Source organism: Colletotrichum chrysophilum (assembly GCF_026319265.1).
Source record: "Colletotrichum chrysophilum strain AFK26 chromosome Unknown scaffold_59, whole genome shotgun sequence".
NCBI classification, from domain to species: Eukaryota; Fungi; Ascomycota; class Sordariomycetes; order Glomerellales; family Glomerellaceae; genus Colletotrichum; species Colletotrichum chrysophilum.
In genome coordinates, this window is record NW_026517346.1 from 205,036 (window position 1) to 218,482 (window position 13,447).

Genomic DNA, 13,447 nt, shown 5'->3' on the forward strand with positions numbered 1-13,447 from the left:
AGGACAGATTTTCCACCACCAATAATTTACTGCCGTCCACCACCGACAACAACCCAGATATCGGGGGGCCAACTTTCTTGGGAAGAGACGCCTTTTTGCCTTGTCACGCCACAAGCAAAGCAAGCAAAGCAACCCTTTCCTGCAAAAGAACCACCGCAACAATGGCCTCGTCCGCCGCTGAGACAGTGACGAAGCCGTCCAAGCGCAAGACCGCTGCCGCCGCCAACGGCGCCGCGGCCGGCAAGCTCACCACTGAGGCGCAACCCGCCCCGGCCTCCAAGGAGCGCGACTTCTTCTGGACCTACACCGAGGAGCCTCACCGCACCCGCCGTCTGGCCATCATCAAGGCTCACCCAGAGGTAAGGTTTCTCCCGGGAACCCCAATGGCTCCCGTATAACTCTGCAACATGCAAGACTGACAAGTTCGGCTTTTTCTTCGATTCAGGTCACCAAGCTCTGCGGTCCCGAGCCCCTGACAAAGTATGTCGTCGCCGGCGTCGTCGCGATGCAGGTCTTCTGGGCCTGGTACCTCAGCGAGACCTCCTTCTGGTCCTGGAAGTTCTGGGCCGTAGGCTACGTCTTCGGCGCCACCGCGAACCAGAACCTCTTCCTCGCCATCCACGAAATCTCCCACAACCTCGCCTTCCGCTCCCCGCAGGCCAACCGCCTCTTCGCCATCTTCGCGAACCTGCCCATTGGCGTGCCGTATAGCGCCTCCTTCAGGGTGAGCCAGTCCTCTCTCTTTCCCCCAGGATATCGAGACATAACATACTGACATACCATCTTTACCAGCCCTACCACCTCACCCACCACAAGTCCCTCGGCGTCGACGGCCTCGACACCGACCTTCCCACCGCCCTCGAGGCCGTCTTCTTCGACTCCATCCTCGGCAAGGCCTTCTTCTGCACCTTCCAGATCTTCTTCTACGCTGTCCGCCCGACCCTCGTCTACTCCGTGCCGCTGACGCCCCTGCACTACCTCAACATCGCCGTCCAGCTCGCCTTCGACTACGCCCTCTACTCCCTCTGGGGCCCTAACGCCGTCCTCTACTTCCTCGTCTCCTCCTTCCTCGCCGGCTCCCTCCACCCCCTCGCCGGCCACTTCATCGCAGAGCACTACGTCTACGAGACCGTCTCTCCCCAGCAGAAGGACCCCGCCAACGGCGTCCCCGTCCCCGAGACCTTCTCCTACTACGGGCCCCTCAACTTCCTCACCTACAACGTCGGCCTCCACAACGAGCACCACGACTTCCCCGCCGTGCCCTGGACCAGGCTCCCTGCCCTTCGCGAGATCGCCAGCGAGTTCTACGAGGACCTGCCCTACCACCGTAGCTGGACCTACGCCATCTGGCGCTTCATCTGGGATGAGAACGTCGGCATCACCTGCCGCGTCAAGAGGAAGCAGGGCGGCCGCATGGTTGGCGGCAATGCCAAGTGGACCAAGGAGGAGATTGAGGCTTGAGAGAAAGAGAGCCTAGGTTTGGGGGCGTTGAGAGAGTACATAGAGTAAAAAGTTACTGCTCGAGTAGTAGTGTAATGTTGGTTTTTTTTGCAGTACATCATGGTTGAAGATATATACCTGTCGATATGAAAAAGACATTGAAAAGGGGCTTTTTTTTGGTAATAATAACTGGGGACGCGAGATATAGAGAATCCTTTCCGTTCCGTCGGGAAGATCGTCATAACCCCCAGACTTCATTCACAGCGGCGCCAGAGCTGGACCATCCGCACATGTAATTGAACGTGCATCAATGGGCCCAATTGACATATGAAAAGCTTCAGAATTGAAAACTTCGCGTCCGGGACGCCGGGCCGTTACGACAAAAAGAACTGCCATATAGTTACAAGTGTGATTTGCGACTCCGTTCCGTGTCAGAGGCCATCAATGGATCCTCTTCCGGATTCACTATCGTCACCTACAGACCCTCCTCCACTCGCTGTGCCGTTTCCCCATGGCTCTTGAGTATGCTGGCAACAGTCGACCGCACGTCTCTGCCATTTGGGGTGTGTTCGTAAATCCTCCAACAAAAAAGACCGTAGAAAAGGGGGAATATCAGAAGATGCCGAAGCATTAGAAGAAGAAGTATGCGAGGAGGAAGCTGACGAGGCAGAGGATGGCGACCATCTGAACGGGGACGCCTTCCGCTCCCTGCCTTACTGCCGCAGCAGCCTGTTGCGGGCTGGGCAGCTTTTCGCTCTCGGTCTTCACACGTTGGCGCAGGCCACTAGTATCTTGCAGACCGGCGATCTTGGCCTCGGCCTGCTGAAGCTTCTGCTTGAGCTCATCATACGTGACCTGAGCAGTGTTGGCGACAACATTGCTCGCGGCGCTCACTGTCGAGACCGCCTTCTCGGAAACGGTGTCATCCTTCACATCGGGGCTCGCGGGCGCGGCGGGCTGGGGACTAGCACTATCCATCCCTTGGCTGGGAGACGAGTAGACGCGGGAGACATCGGGGGTATGGTCCTGGCATTTGTCAGCTATCGCAACCTAGAAAACATTGGACCTAAGGGGGAACTCACGCCATTGACGACGGAGTGACGGCTGGGAGTGGAAGCGACGGCAGACGCGCTGGGTCCGTTCGATGAGTCCTCAGCGGCGAGCCAGATGACGCGAATCTTCTTCTCCTGAAGGGTGGCCTTGTCTGTCTGGTCGAGCTGGTGAACGAGAATAATTAGCATCTGCGCCACAACTTCGGACCGGCGTTGGGGTCTGTTCTCACAATGTTGGCGATGCTAGCGAATTCCTTGTCGGCGGTAATGGGGACGGATTGGACCAAGAACTTGTCGCGGCACTTGGCATCCATGGGGGGTTCCGCCTTCATGGCCTGGAGGAGGACTAGTTCTGGTCAGTTGCATGTGACCACCTGGCAATTGTCCGGGAAGCGTACCGGTGACCTCCACATCCTGGCCAGGCTCAATACGACCCGAGTTGGGGCGAACGCAGTACCTAAGGGATATCGTCAGTCGGCAATCGAGGGATGCACGAGGCGCAAGGAGCCGTACTGCTTAGGAGCGGTGGTTTTGACCTGTCGGCGTGTCTTGTGAGCAATGGGGTGACGTGACGGGACGGCAGGGGAATGCACAGTGACATACCTTGAAGGCGACGGGAGACTGGTTCGGGTTCTTGATGCGCAGGATCTGAGAGACCTCAACGGTGAAGGGCCCTGGGACTTGTGAGTATCAGGCCGATCGAAGGTCGCTAGATGGGCGTACGCTTGAAGCTCAGCTCGGTAGGCTCGATATCGACAGACATGGTGGTGGTGGTTGCGGTGGTGCAAAGTTGAAGATTAGGATCGGAAAAGGAGACGCGGTGGGTTTCGGCGCATTCAATACGGGCCTCGGCAAGAAGAAGAAATTTGCGAGAGGTGAGGTACGGCGTGATGTAGGTATAGAGAGGTGAAAGAATGTTGCGCGCGGGGCGATATTAAAAAAGCGCTGGCAGTAAGTAAGGCAAGGGCAAGGTTTCTGGTGTTGAATGGCAGGAACTGGAAGGAAGGGTCAGGTAAGGTAGGCAGGTAGTAGGCAGGCGAAGGTAAGGTATGGATACAGGTTCAGGTAAGAACGGCAAGTGCAAAAAGCAGGTGTTTCGCACTGCAGGAGCCCACGACGTAATACACACCAGCGTAACCAACAACGGGCTGGGCTGGACTCGATTGGGATTGGGACAGGTGCTGCAGTCGGTCCCGTCCTCAGTCCTCCAGGCCAGGTTTCATTAAGGTAGCCCCTAGACTGAGGTAGCGGGCGGTCAAATCGGAGTTGCTCGCTGGGGCCTCCACTAGGAGCTACGAGCTGCCCGGGCCCATCGACAGGGGGGATAATCCGGGAGTTCGTCCACTCAAAATGAAGGGACGTGATTGCACCACTGCACCAATGTCGGTAAGGTGCAGCAGGGTACGGGTACTCCGTAGCCAGGTGCCTCAGCTTACCTAACCTCAAGCAAAGGCGAAAGTGGAAGGTGGCGCCCACCCTTGCCGAGCTGCCTCCAGCGTCTCCTCAGCCACTCTACCCAAGGTGCCTTAGCCCCTCTATCCCCAGCTCCGAAGGCACCTGCAGATGACGTCCGTTTCGCGGAAGCAACGACTAAGGTCATATTTCTAAGGAACGCCAGTGCTTTCACATACAGCTGCATGCCATCTGTCGCGAAACCGAAACCAATTTGTTTGCAGTGCCGAATTCATTGTTTCCTTTTTTCAGAATCCAGGCTGAATTACTCACTTTGCTACCTTCTGTGAATCAATACCTAAGTTACCTAGCAAAGGTACTTTTGGATTGCAACCTGTCCAGCTACACCTAACCTCACTTTTTCAAACCTCAACAACCTACCCCGCCATTCCACCACCAGCAGTCAACATGACCCAATCCGACCTCGACCAGCTGCTCGACATGGGCTTTGAGAAGGCCCGCGCTGAGCTTGCAGTGAAGAAGACTGGAAACCGTGAGCACATCACAAAGACCTGATTTTGTTTGGATTCACGCTCATCATTTACAGTGAACGGCGCTCTTGAATGGCTCGAGAAGAACCAGGACAAGCCCCTCGATGAGCTCACTGCTGCTGCCGACGCTGCCAAGGCCGATGAAGATGATGAGAATGAGGTTCAGGCCAACATTGAGGCCCTTGAGACTGGAGTTGCCAAGTCGCTGGTCTGCAACGAGTGCGGCAAGCGCTTCAAGTCCCAGGACACCGCCTCATACCATGCCACCAAGACGTAAGCTTCTCCTTCGGCAAGATTCTTACCCTCGCTTCACTCTTGACACACTCTCAGTGACCACACCGACTTCTCCGAGTCTACGGAGGAGATTGCACCTTTGACCGACGATCAGAAGGCTGCTAAGCTGGCGGAGCTTCGCGAGCAGCTTAAGGAGAAGAAGGCGAAGCAGGCCCTCGTGGACAAGGAGGATGCCAAGCGGAACGAGCAGATCCGTATGAAGGCGACCAAGGAGAGTCAGGAGATGAAGGAGGAGCTCCAGCGCAAGGAGCAGATCAAGGAGGCCGCGAAGAAGCGCCAGGAGAAGCTCGACGACGCTGAGGCGAAGCGCCGCATCAAGGCAAAGATCGAGGCCGACAAGGAGGAGCGTCGTCGCAAGGCGGAGGAGGCCAAGGCGGCGAGAGAGGGAAGAGCTCCTCAGCCCGGCCCTGTCGCCGCGCCATCCGTCCCCAAGACTACCGCGAACCACAACGAAGCTCGTCTGAGACTGCAGACCTCTGGCGGCAACGTCATGAAGACTCTTCCCGCTGAGACGACCCTCTTCGAAGTTGCTCAGATGCTGCAGACAGAGAACAGCCTCGAGGTCACCAGCTTCTCGACTACGTTCCCCAAGAAGACCTTCCAGGGCGCGACAGACTTCAGCAAGACGCTGAAGGAGGCCGGCCTAACGCCAAGCGCCGTTCTCATTGTCAAATAGATTCGTTTTCTAGACTTTCAACTCGGGGAGGGGGGCTATGCATGGACCGGCGTTGGGGAGGTAGCAAATAGAAGCAAGGTTGATGACTTGTCACAAGCGTCACACGCAATTGAACCAAGATCAGGATCATAAGCCATTCCCACTCAAGCTAAGCTGGTGTATCATGTCGGCGTCCAAGACTCCATTGAGGCACTGTGGCCCGGTGTGTTCAAAGCACGCCAAATTCCACTTTCATTTTTGTAGGATGTCCAGTGAACTCCGCGTAGAGAGCTTCACATTATTGTATGAGAGCTACTCTGTCCAGGCAGCAGGATATCGTGCCTCCACCCAATCCTTTACGATCGCGCGATTCGTAGAACCCCCGGAACCATGCATTTGAAGTACAAAAGGGAAATCGTCGTAGGAAACCGCTTAGTCGAAGAGACCGAAGCCCATGTCGTCGTCGGACTCCTCCTTCTCTGTGGCAGGCATTAGCAGATGCGACAAGTGACACGCGATCGGATGTTCGAAACGTACCCTCCTCCTTGGGGGCCTCCTCGGCGGCAGCCTCGGTGGCAGCACCGCCAGCAGCGGCGCCGGCAGCGGCAGGGGCAGCACCACCGCCAGAGCCGACGTTGGAGAGCAGGTCCTTAACGTCCTTGCCCTCAAGAGCCTGTGATCCTCAAATCAGTCTATGCCATTCTTTCGTCGGGTCGCTTTTCTGGAATGTCATCGGTCGGCGCGTCGTACCTTGGCGAACAGAGAGGTCCAGATGGGCTCAACCTCCTCGATCTTGGCAGCCTTGATCAGGGTCTGGAGCTTGTCGGCCTATTGAAGCAATTATTGTTAGTTACATTTGGTTCCATCTCGAATTTTCGAATTTCGCATTTTTTTCGCGGCGGGGTTACTGGGTGGTGGGCGGCGACGCACAGTGATCTCGACACCATCATCGGCGAGGATGAGGGCCGCGTAGGAAGAAGCGAGCTCGGCGGTCGACATTGTGACTGGTTTGGGGGGTTTGCGACTGAAGGTGACTTCGCGGATGTTGATAGAAAATTTGGAGTTGGCTCGATATACGAAGTCGGGAAAAGTGAAGTGTGGGCAAGCCCTGAGGTCGCTTTGGTCAAGCCCTGCCGGTACGTACTGCCTATGCTGTTAACCAGCGCGCCGAGGCGGGCAGTATGGGCTACTGCAATATTTGATGGATCTCTCTCGCTTGGGCGAATCTGAGGTCTCGGATTGGGTGCAGCGAGCAAGACACGCTAGAGCGCTTTGGGAGTTCTTCAGTGGCCGTGATTGGCCATGGTAGCGAGCCAATGGAAGCGCCGATCGACGGCCTGGGCATGCCTGCCTCCGCTGCGTCGGTGTCACTTGGGTCTGGCCCCACCTCGGTGCCTCGATTTGACTTTCCCAGCCGTGGCCGTACCAATGCCCCCCCCACCTCTATCACAAGCGTTGACGTGCTTCCATTGGATTCCGGGCCAGCTGGGTGAACCTGTGACGAGCATCATCCGCATTTACTTACATACCTCTGCGCGGATGCCACGGCAGAGCTCTTTGTCACAGATATCTTACCAATACAACTCGGGTCTTCCCCAGTTTACTGAATACTTCACGCCATCCCCATCCACAGACGATATCGGCATTCGGACTTTAGCTGCCGTCAACCTTACCTAGAGAGCCCCGCTACTGTGCTTCCTTGAATGTCTGGTCATTGGCAGACCTGCAAGGGTATCGACATCCAACTCGCGAGCTGCATGCTTTGGCCGTCCATGATCGCGAACAGCCGTCCTTCTCCCATATTTCAGATCTACAACCCTCCCAGCAACCAGCGCCCGTCGTAAACTACGTCACACGCGATGGACACCCCTACCTGCCCTCCCCCGCGGGACGCTCGCGAAAAGGAGATCCTCGAGAAGCTCGTTTCCATCCGCGACCGGCTACAGCTGCTGAAGCAAGACCGCACCAACTACATTCGCAGCCAAGATGTCATCCCGCTGTACGACGAGACTATCGAGCAGGTTCGCGAGCTCAACGAGTTCCGGTCTGCTGACCGAAGGGAGGAGAACAGAGGTAATGCGCTATCGCACCCATGTGCGGGGTCAACGGCTAACCTCGCGCTACAGTGGACAGAGTGTTGGAGAGCTGCTTCCAACTCCTGTCGCTCTTCTTCATGACCATCGGCCGAAACAACGAAGCTCCTGCCGCCTATGCCCTGACGTCTACCATCAGGAGACTCCTCGATCACCTTACCGAAGTCGACCTATTCTCGTCCAAGGACCTCGAGAGCATCTCTCACACCGTGAAGAAGCTTGCACACAATGTCAAATCCACCGAGAGCGATTACTCGCCATACCTGATTACTCTGCTGTCTAAGAGACTAGAGCTTTGCGAGAAGTCATTGGAGCATCTCCAGAAGCGACTGGACCGCCTTGAGGATCCCCTCCCCAAGACGTACGAGAAGCTAATTTCGATCCTGAGATCGATGTCATTGGCCAACACTCGAACGAAGGTATGTGTGTGGCCTAGCGATATCGAACAATATTCCTGACATGGCCGCAGTTTTCCCCGTCCGAGGTCCAGAAGCTTCAAGTCCAACTGCGCGAAATCGGCGAGAAGAGAAAGGATGGCAAGTTCGTGAGCGACGACGGCAAGGTGCCAGCCGGAAGTGACGAGGTTGCCGATCTCTTGGAGAAGTGCCTCAAGTGGTCGGAGATCGTCCTGGAGAGGCAAGGCGTGATACCCGAGCCGTTCAAGGCAACCTACGACATTCTTGTGCGAATCCGAAACGAGCTGGAGAAACTTTCAATCACACAAGCATGGTCTCTTCGCGAAGCCGATTTGTTCGATTTCCAAAGACAGCTGGACAAGATTGACGAGAGTCGAGTCGACGGAAACTGGCTTGATGATCAAGGCAAGCCAGCAGAACTTTATGTTCAGCGTGTAAGTGCTTATGAGAGGCTTGGCTGCATCGGAACTGACGCTCTTGGCAGACCCTTCTGTACCTGATCCGAAGAAGTTACGCATACGTCTACTCCCTGATGATCTCGTCAGAGCCCGTATCTGAGGCTCTGCTGCCCATCTACAACCAGTTGCAAACGCTCAAGAGATGTCTGATTGAGGTGAAGAACAACGGTGGCGTCCAGTCGGTCAGGGAGCTATACCCCTACAGCATGAAGGTGTGTGTTTCGTCGACATATTGAAGTTCCGACTGACCAAATGCAGCTTCATTCTATCGACAACATGCGCCAAGACGGCAAGTTCATGATCAACAACGACATTCCGGAAGGCCAGGGTAGTGTCACCGAGCTTCTCGCGGAGTGCTTTGAGCTCAACTACGAGCTTAGGGTTGCGGCTGAGGAACAGGCCGAGGCCTAGAGATGACTTGTTACGTTGCGAATTTTGGCGTACGGAGAAGGATTTGTATCGTTTGGGTTGGTCCTTGTATTCATTTACTGGCCGCGTCGGACTGCCAGGAATCAGGATGACAGTCTGAGGTAATGGGAAGATAAACGGGACGAGGCAAACTCAAGTGTACTCAGTTATGAACCAATGACATGCGTTTGGGAAAGTTCGACCACGAGCGGGAGCTCGAGCTTCTGCAGAGTTCAGATGGCATCTCAGCTGCCCGTGACAGTGCGCGTCGTGATGACAGAGTCCAGTAGTATTTGTCTGTGAGGGGTTCAAACCGCCCCTGTGACATCATATTGGAGAGAGCCATCCAGGTCTTGGAGGTCTTGGAGAGGTTGCGGTTCATTCATGAACGCCTCAGAGACTCTAGCAGAGTAACTCCTAACAGTGACACATAGGGAACGTGGCAGTTAGCTCAAGACCACGACCCAACAATTCAAGGACTTCGTGCGGGACCGGGCCGATTCTGCGACCTGCGTGGAGCCGGATGAGCTTCCGCACCGTCTGGCGGCTACCATTCCGATCCAGATCTAGTCAATGCCATCATTCGGAAAAGAAACAGAAAGACAGCAGAGAAGAAGTTGGGCAAGCAGGCGGGGGGCATGTCTCCCCGACGGTGACAGCGAGGAAGGTCAAAGCGAGGCCGAGATGTGTGATGAGCAAAGAGCAAAGCTCAAGCTCAGTCCATCGTCCCGCCCTCCTCTGATGACTCTTACCTTGGCAACTGCTTCATGTGAGCAAAGTCAAGTCCCCGAATGATACCATCGGACATAGGAAACTCCCACAGAAGCAAGACCAGAGCTCCATCGCCCATACATCCCTGCCCCCAGCACACACAGACATTCCAGCCCCAACACTGGGGAACCAGCGGGGCCCGCAGTGCAGCGAGCTGGCTACAGTCGGCTGCCGTCGCACCTCGCGCACTCGCGCTCTGGCATCTCAACCCCGAAGCTCCAATTCCAGCCGCATTGACGCCCCCAGCAATTTTTTTTTTCTGTATTCCGGGGGTCCAGTCAGCACTCAATTGCAGCGCCGCAGCGCAGCGCAGCGCATTGCAGCATCACTCCGCCCGCCGCCGGTCATCGGACCGCCCGAAAGCCTGCCTGTCCTTGTGACGTCCACAGACAGGTGGGAATCGATCCATGTCAGGCCAGGAAAATACCCACCGCCGCCGCGGCGCCGGGTTTCCTTAGAAGTGACCTCTCCGAGGTACTCCATCCGTCCGTGATAATCAGTCATATAATCACTCATAACCGGATTCTGGGCGGTTCTCGTATATCTGTATAAAGATATAAAAGGCAGACCGAGGAAGAGAGGCTCCCTTGCATTCATCAAAACTCGCGAGTTTAACAATCCAATTCATCGGTTGAGACATACACATACCGATCTCTAATCTCACTTGAACCTTTTTCTACCAGATCACCTTACTCATCTTGAACCTACACCTCTATCTACATTTACACATCTCTCTCACCTATACCTCTTGAATCACTCAAGTGAAGGAAACAGACAAGCCACCAAACAAGAAACCCCACGCAGGGACTCAAATGACAATCAAGATGTCAGACCAAGACACAACAGCGCACAAGCGCACCGCCTCCTCAACATCCGCAATCACAGCCGGCGCCTCGCCGCCCTCAAAACGGCCCGCCGCCGCCCCAGCCCCGGTGCCCCTGCGCCGCGACTTCCCCCACGCCGTCAACCTCGTCCTCTACAGAGACGGCGACGAGACGGGCTCCGCGACCACCGTCCTGGGCGTCTTCGCCGCGCTCGCCGACGCCAACGACGAAGTGCGCCGGCTCGCGGAGGAGCAGGGCGCCAAGCTCGACGAGAACGAGACCAACAGCGCGATTGCTGAGCCCGCGCGGTGGGAGGGCCCCGACGGCGCGAGCATCTGGGTCGAGGTGCACGGCGTCACGCCCAAGAAGATCGTGCCGAGGAAGGCGGAGCCCGCCGGGGAGCCGGTGAAGAAGCTCTATGATGCGGAGGAGGGCGAGGATCCTGACTTGGACGATGATGATGCTGATGAGGGGGGTCACTATGACTGAGCTGGAATGAAGTGTTGATCTTTTGCTGGTGTTTTTGGGTTTTTATGGCGTCCAAGGCTTTGAACTGGGGCAGGCTGGGCAAGCGGTTGGTGAGGGCCTTCTTGGGATATGATGATGGTCATCAACTAGGTTCCCGGCGTGATATTGGAAGCGGCCTCTGCTTTGTGAGACAGAGAGCTCACGAGGCTGCCGCGTTGTAACTGTAATACGGATGGGCGATTATAGATGTGGAAAACCTCCATTCTATCCATCTAGGTATCTAAGAATAGGAAATCTCTCTTCTAACACATCTTGCTCTAACGAATACCCCTCTCTACTGAGTCTGTGGTCTACACCCTTTTCTTACACGGTCTTCTAGGATTCCATGATTCTAGCACAGCAAAAGCTCTTACAGTCTACTGCGGCCAGGATATGTCTACAACTTGGCCTTGGGCTGCTCCTGCAACAGCATCTTCTCGGCAACGATGCGGCGCTGGATCTTGCCGGTGGCCGTCTTGGGCATCGTCTCGGTGAAGTAAATCTGCGGTATCTCGTTAGTCGATTGCTTATATGTAAACACGCCATCGCGTCTTTCTGCTGCAAACTCACCTTCTTGGGAACCTTGAACTTGGCAAGCTTCTCCGCAACCCAGCCCCTCAGCTCGTCCTGCTTCAACTGCTGTCCCTGCTTCAGGACGATGGCGACGCCAATGTCTTGGCCGTACATCTCGTCCGGGATCGCGAAGCTGACGGCCTCGGACACGGCCGGGTGGCGCGTGAGGACATTGTCGAGCTCGATGGGGCTGATCTTCTCGCCGCCCTTGTTGATGAGCTCCTTGATGCGGCCGGTGATGACGACGTAGCCGTCCTCGTCCTTCTTGCCCTGGTCGCCGGTGCGGAAGAAGCCGCCCTTGGTGTAGGACGAGGCGTTGGCGGCCTCGTTGTTGAGGTACCCCTTGGTGACGTTCTCGCCACGGATGCAGATCTCGCCCTCCTTGCCCTGCTCGAGCTCGTTGCCCTCGTCGTCGAGGATGCGCACGTCGACACCCTGGCCGAGGCCGACGGTGCCGGGCTTGCGCTTGGCGGGCGGGAGCGGGTTCGAGGTCATCTGGTGCGCGGCCTCGGTCATGGCGTAGGCCTCGAGGACGGGGGCCTTGTACGTCTCCTCGAGCTGGGCGAAGACGGTGGGGGAGAGCGGGGAGGAGCAGGAGCGGATGAAGCGGATCTGCGGGAGCGGGTTGGGCGTCGGGTTCTTGAGGAGGATCTGGTGGATGGTGGGCACGGCGGTGTACCAGTTGGCCTTGTGGGCGATGAAGTCCTGCCAGAATTCGGTGGCGGAGAACTTGGAGGGAACGACCATGGAGCCGCCGGTGGCCAGGGGGGCGAGGAGGCCGCAGAGGAGGCCGTGGACGTGGAAGAGGGGCATGACGAGCATCGTGCGGTCCGCGGAGGTGAGCTGATATGTGTTTTCGATGTTTTCTGTTGATGTTAGCGGGTGACGAGTTGAAGACTTCATGAGACTGAGAACTCACTCATCGTTCTGGTCAGGTTGCGGTGGGTGAGAGGGACCTGCTCACTATCAGCATCGATCGAACTATTCATCGAAAGCTCAGAAAAACTCACAACTTTGGGACGGGAGGTGGTTCCGCTGGTGTGAAGCACCAGCGCGACATCGTCCGGCTGCGCCTTCAGCACCTGTGTAGGTCCCTTGCCCTTGAGCTGTCCCAACTCCTTGACGTCAAGCGCAACCTCCTTCTTCGCCGCATCCCAGTACGTCTCCGCGACAGCGGCATTGAACTTCTGGGCGGCCTTCACGGCAGGTGCGCCGGCAGCGTACGCGCCCTTGGGCACGAGGACGATGGCAGACTTGACATCCTCGATGTAGAACTCGAACTCGTCCTGCTTGTAGGCCGGGTTCAGCGGGGCGGCGATGCCGCGCTGCCATGAGGCGGCCAGGAACGAGACGATGAACTCATACGAGTTGACGGTGGCGATGGAAACGGGGGAGGCGGTGGTGATGCCGATGGCTGCGAGCTTGCCCTGAAAGTTTGCGGTCTCGCGGACGAGGTCGCCGTAGGTTGCCGTCAGGGCGGTTGGCTTGGACGGGATGATGACGGCGGGCGAGTTGGCCGGGCCGTTGATTGCGGTTTGGAGAGTCAATGCCATGTTGAGCTAAGCCGTGCAACCTCTTTGGTCACTTGTATACAACAGTCCCGAGGTACCTTATTGGAGGAGGATTTCAGGGTGTGATGAATATGCGATGCGATGCGCGCCGGCAGTTCGGATTGTAACCACCACCACAAGCGAATTCGGAGAAGGTTCGGGGGGCTTGACAGAGACTGGACGAACGGGGTCTGCCTGAGTAGATGCAGAGTGCGCGAATAGGAATTAGATGTATCGACTACCAGCTGAGAGTCCAGACAGGGGAAATGAGTGCCGTTCAACGGTGAGGATGCAGATTGTGTTAAGTACAAGTCAATGTTTGAACATGTTCCGAGAAAAAACCACCACCACGCGCAAAGAACGATAAATGCTCGTCTGATAGGGAAGAGGAAACCTGGCTAGGACGATGATGTGCTCAGGACGCCAGCCCAGCCTGGGACAAGCCGGATTGCCCCGGTCCCAT

The 13,447-nt window shown here is 56.5% G+C and overlaps 7 protein-coding genes across 7 annotated transcripts; 4 read left to right on the forward strand and 3 right to left on the reverse strand.

Moving 5' to 3' along the window:
• Positions 1-161: 161 nt before the first annotated feature.
• On the forward strand, positions 162-1,461 carry COL26b_007369 (uncharacterized protein; the record flags this gene model as incomplete). Its single annotated transcript, XM_053180163.1, has 3 exons — positions 162-359; positions 446-724; positions 793-1,461. The coding sequence occupies 3 exons, from the start codon at positions 162-164 to the stop codon at positions 1,459-1,461; spliced, it is 1,146 nt and encodes a 381-aa protein (XP_053035934.1).
• Positions 1,462-2,070: 609 nt separating this feature from the next.
• Positions 2,071-3,255, reverse strand: COL26b_007370 (uncharacterized protein; the record flags this gene model as incomplete). The annotated part of the gene is made up of 7 exons (XM_053180164.1): positions 2,071-2,466; positions 2,523-2,657; positions 2,723-2,838; positions 2,891-2,949; positions 3,006-3,028; positions 3,096-3,166; positions 3,216-3,255. 7 exons carry the CDS (start codon positions 3,253-3,255, stop codon positions 2,071-2,073), a joined length of 840 nt encoding a protein of 279 aa, XP_053035935.1.
• Positions 3,256-4,352: 1,097 nt separating this feature from the next.
• On the forward strand, positions 4,353-5,405 carry COL26b_007371 (uncharacterized protein; the record flags this gene model as incomplete). The annotated part of the gene is made up of 3 exons (XM_053180165.1): positions 4,353-4,437; positions 4,492-4,708; positions 4,766-5,405. The coding sequence occupies 3 exons, from the start codon at positions 4,353-4,355 to the stop codon at positions 5,403-5,405; spliced, it is 942 nt and encodes a 313-aa protein (XP_053035936.1).
• Positions 5,406-5,816: 411 nt separating this feature from the next.
• On the reverse strand, positions 5,817-6,383 carry ALTA12 (60S acidic ribosomal protein P1; the record flags this gene model as incomplete). Its single annotated transcript, XM_053180166.1, has 4 exons — positions 5,817-5,863; positions 5,922-6,057; positions 6,135-6,212; positions 6,315-6,383. 4 exons carry the CDS (start codon positions 6,381-6,383, stop codon positions 5,817-5,819), a joined length of 330 nt encoding a protein of 109 aa, XP_053035937.1.
• An 860-nt stretch (positions 6,384-7,243) lies between these two features.
• COL26b_007373 (uncharacterized protein) lies at positions 7,244-8,762 on the forward strand (the record flags this gene model as incomplete). Its single annotated transcript, XM_053180167.1, has 5 exons — positions 7,244-7,457; positions 7,511-7,896; positions 7,947-8,327; positions 8,378-8,563; positions 8,610-8,762. 5 exons carry the CDS (start codon positions 7,244-7,246, stop codon positions 8,760-8,762), a joined length of 1,320 nt encoding a protein of 439 aa, XP_053035938.1.
• A 1,592-nt stretch (positions 8,763-10,354) lies between these two features.
• COL26b_007374 (uncharacterized protein) lies at positions 10,355-10,843 on the forward strand (the record flags this gene model as incomplete). The annotated part of the gene is made up of 1 exon (XM_053180168.1): positions 10,355-10,843. The coding sequence occupies one exon, from the start codon at positions 10,355-10,357 to the stop codon at positions 10,841-10,843; it is 489 nt and encodes a 162-aa protein (XP_053035939.1).
• Positions 10,844-11,258: 415 nt separating this feature from the next.
• COL26b_007375 (uncharacterized protein) lies at positions 11,259-12,987 on the reverse strand (the record flags this gene model as incomplete). The annotated part of the gene is made up of 3 exons (XM_053180169.1): positions 11,259-11,363; positions 11,432-12,300; positions 12,354-12,987. The coding sequence occupies 3 exons, from the start codon at positions 12,985-12,987 to the stop codon at positions 11,259-11,261; spliced, it is 1,608 nt and encodes a 535-aa protein (XP_053035940.1).
• Positions 12,988-13,447: the final 460 nt, after the last annotated feature.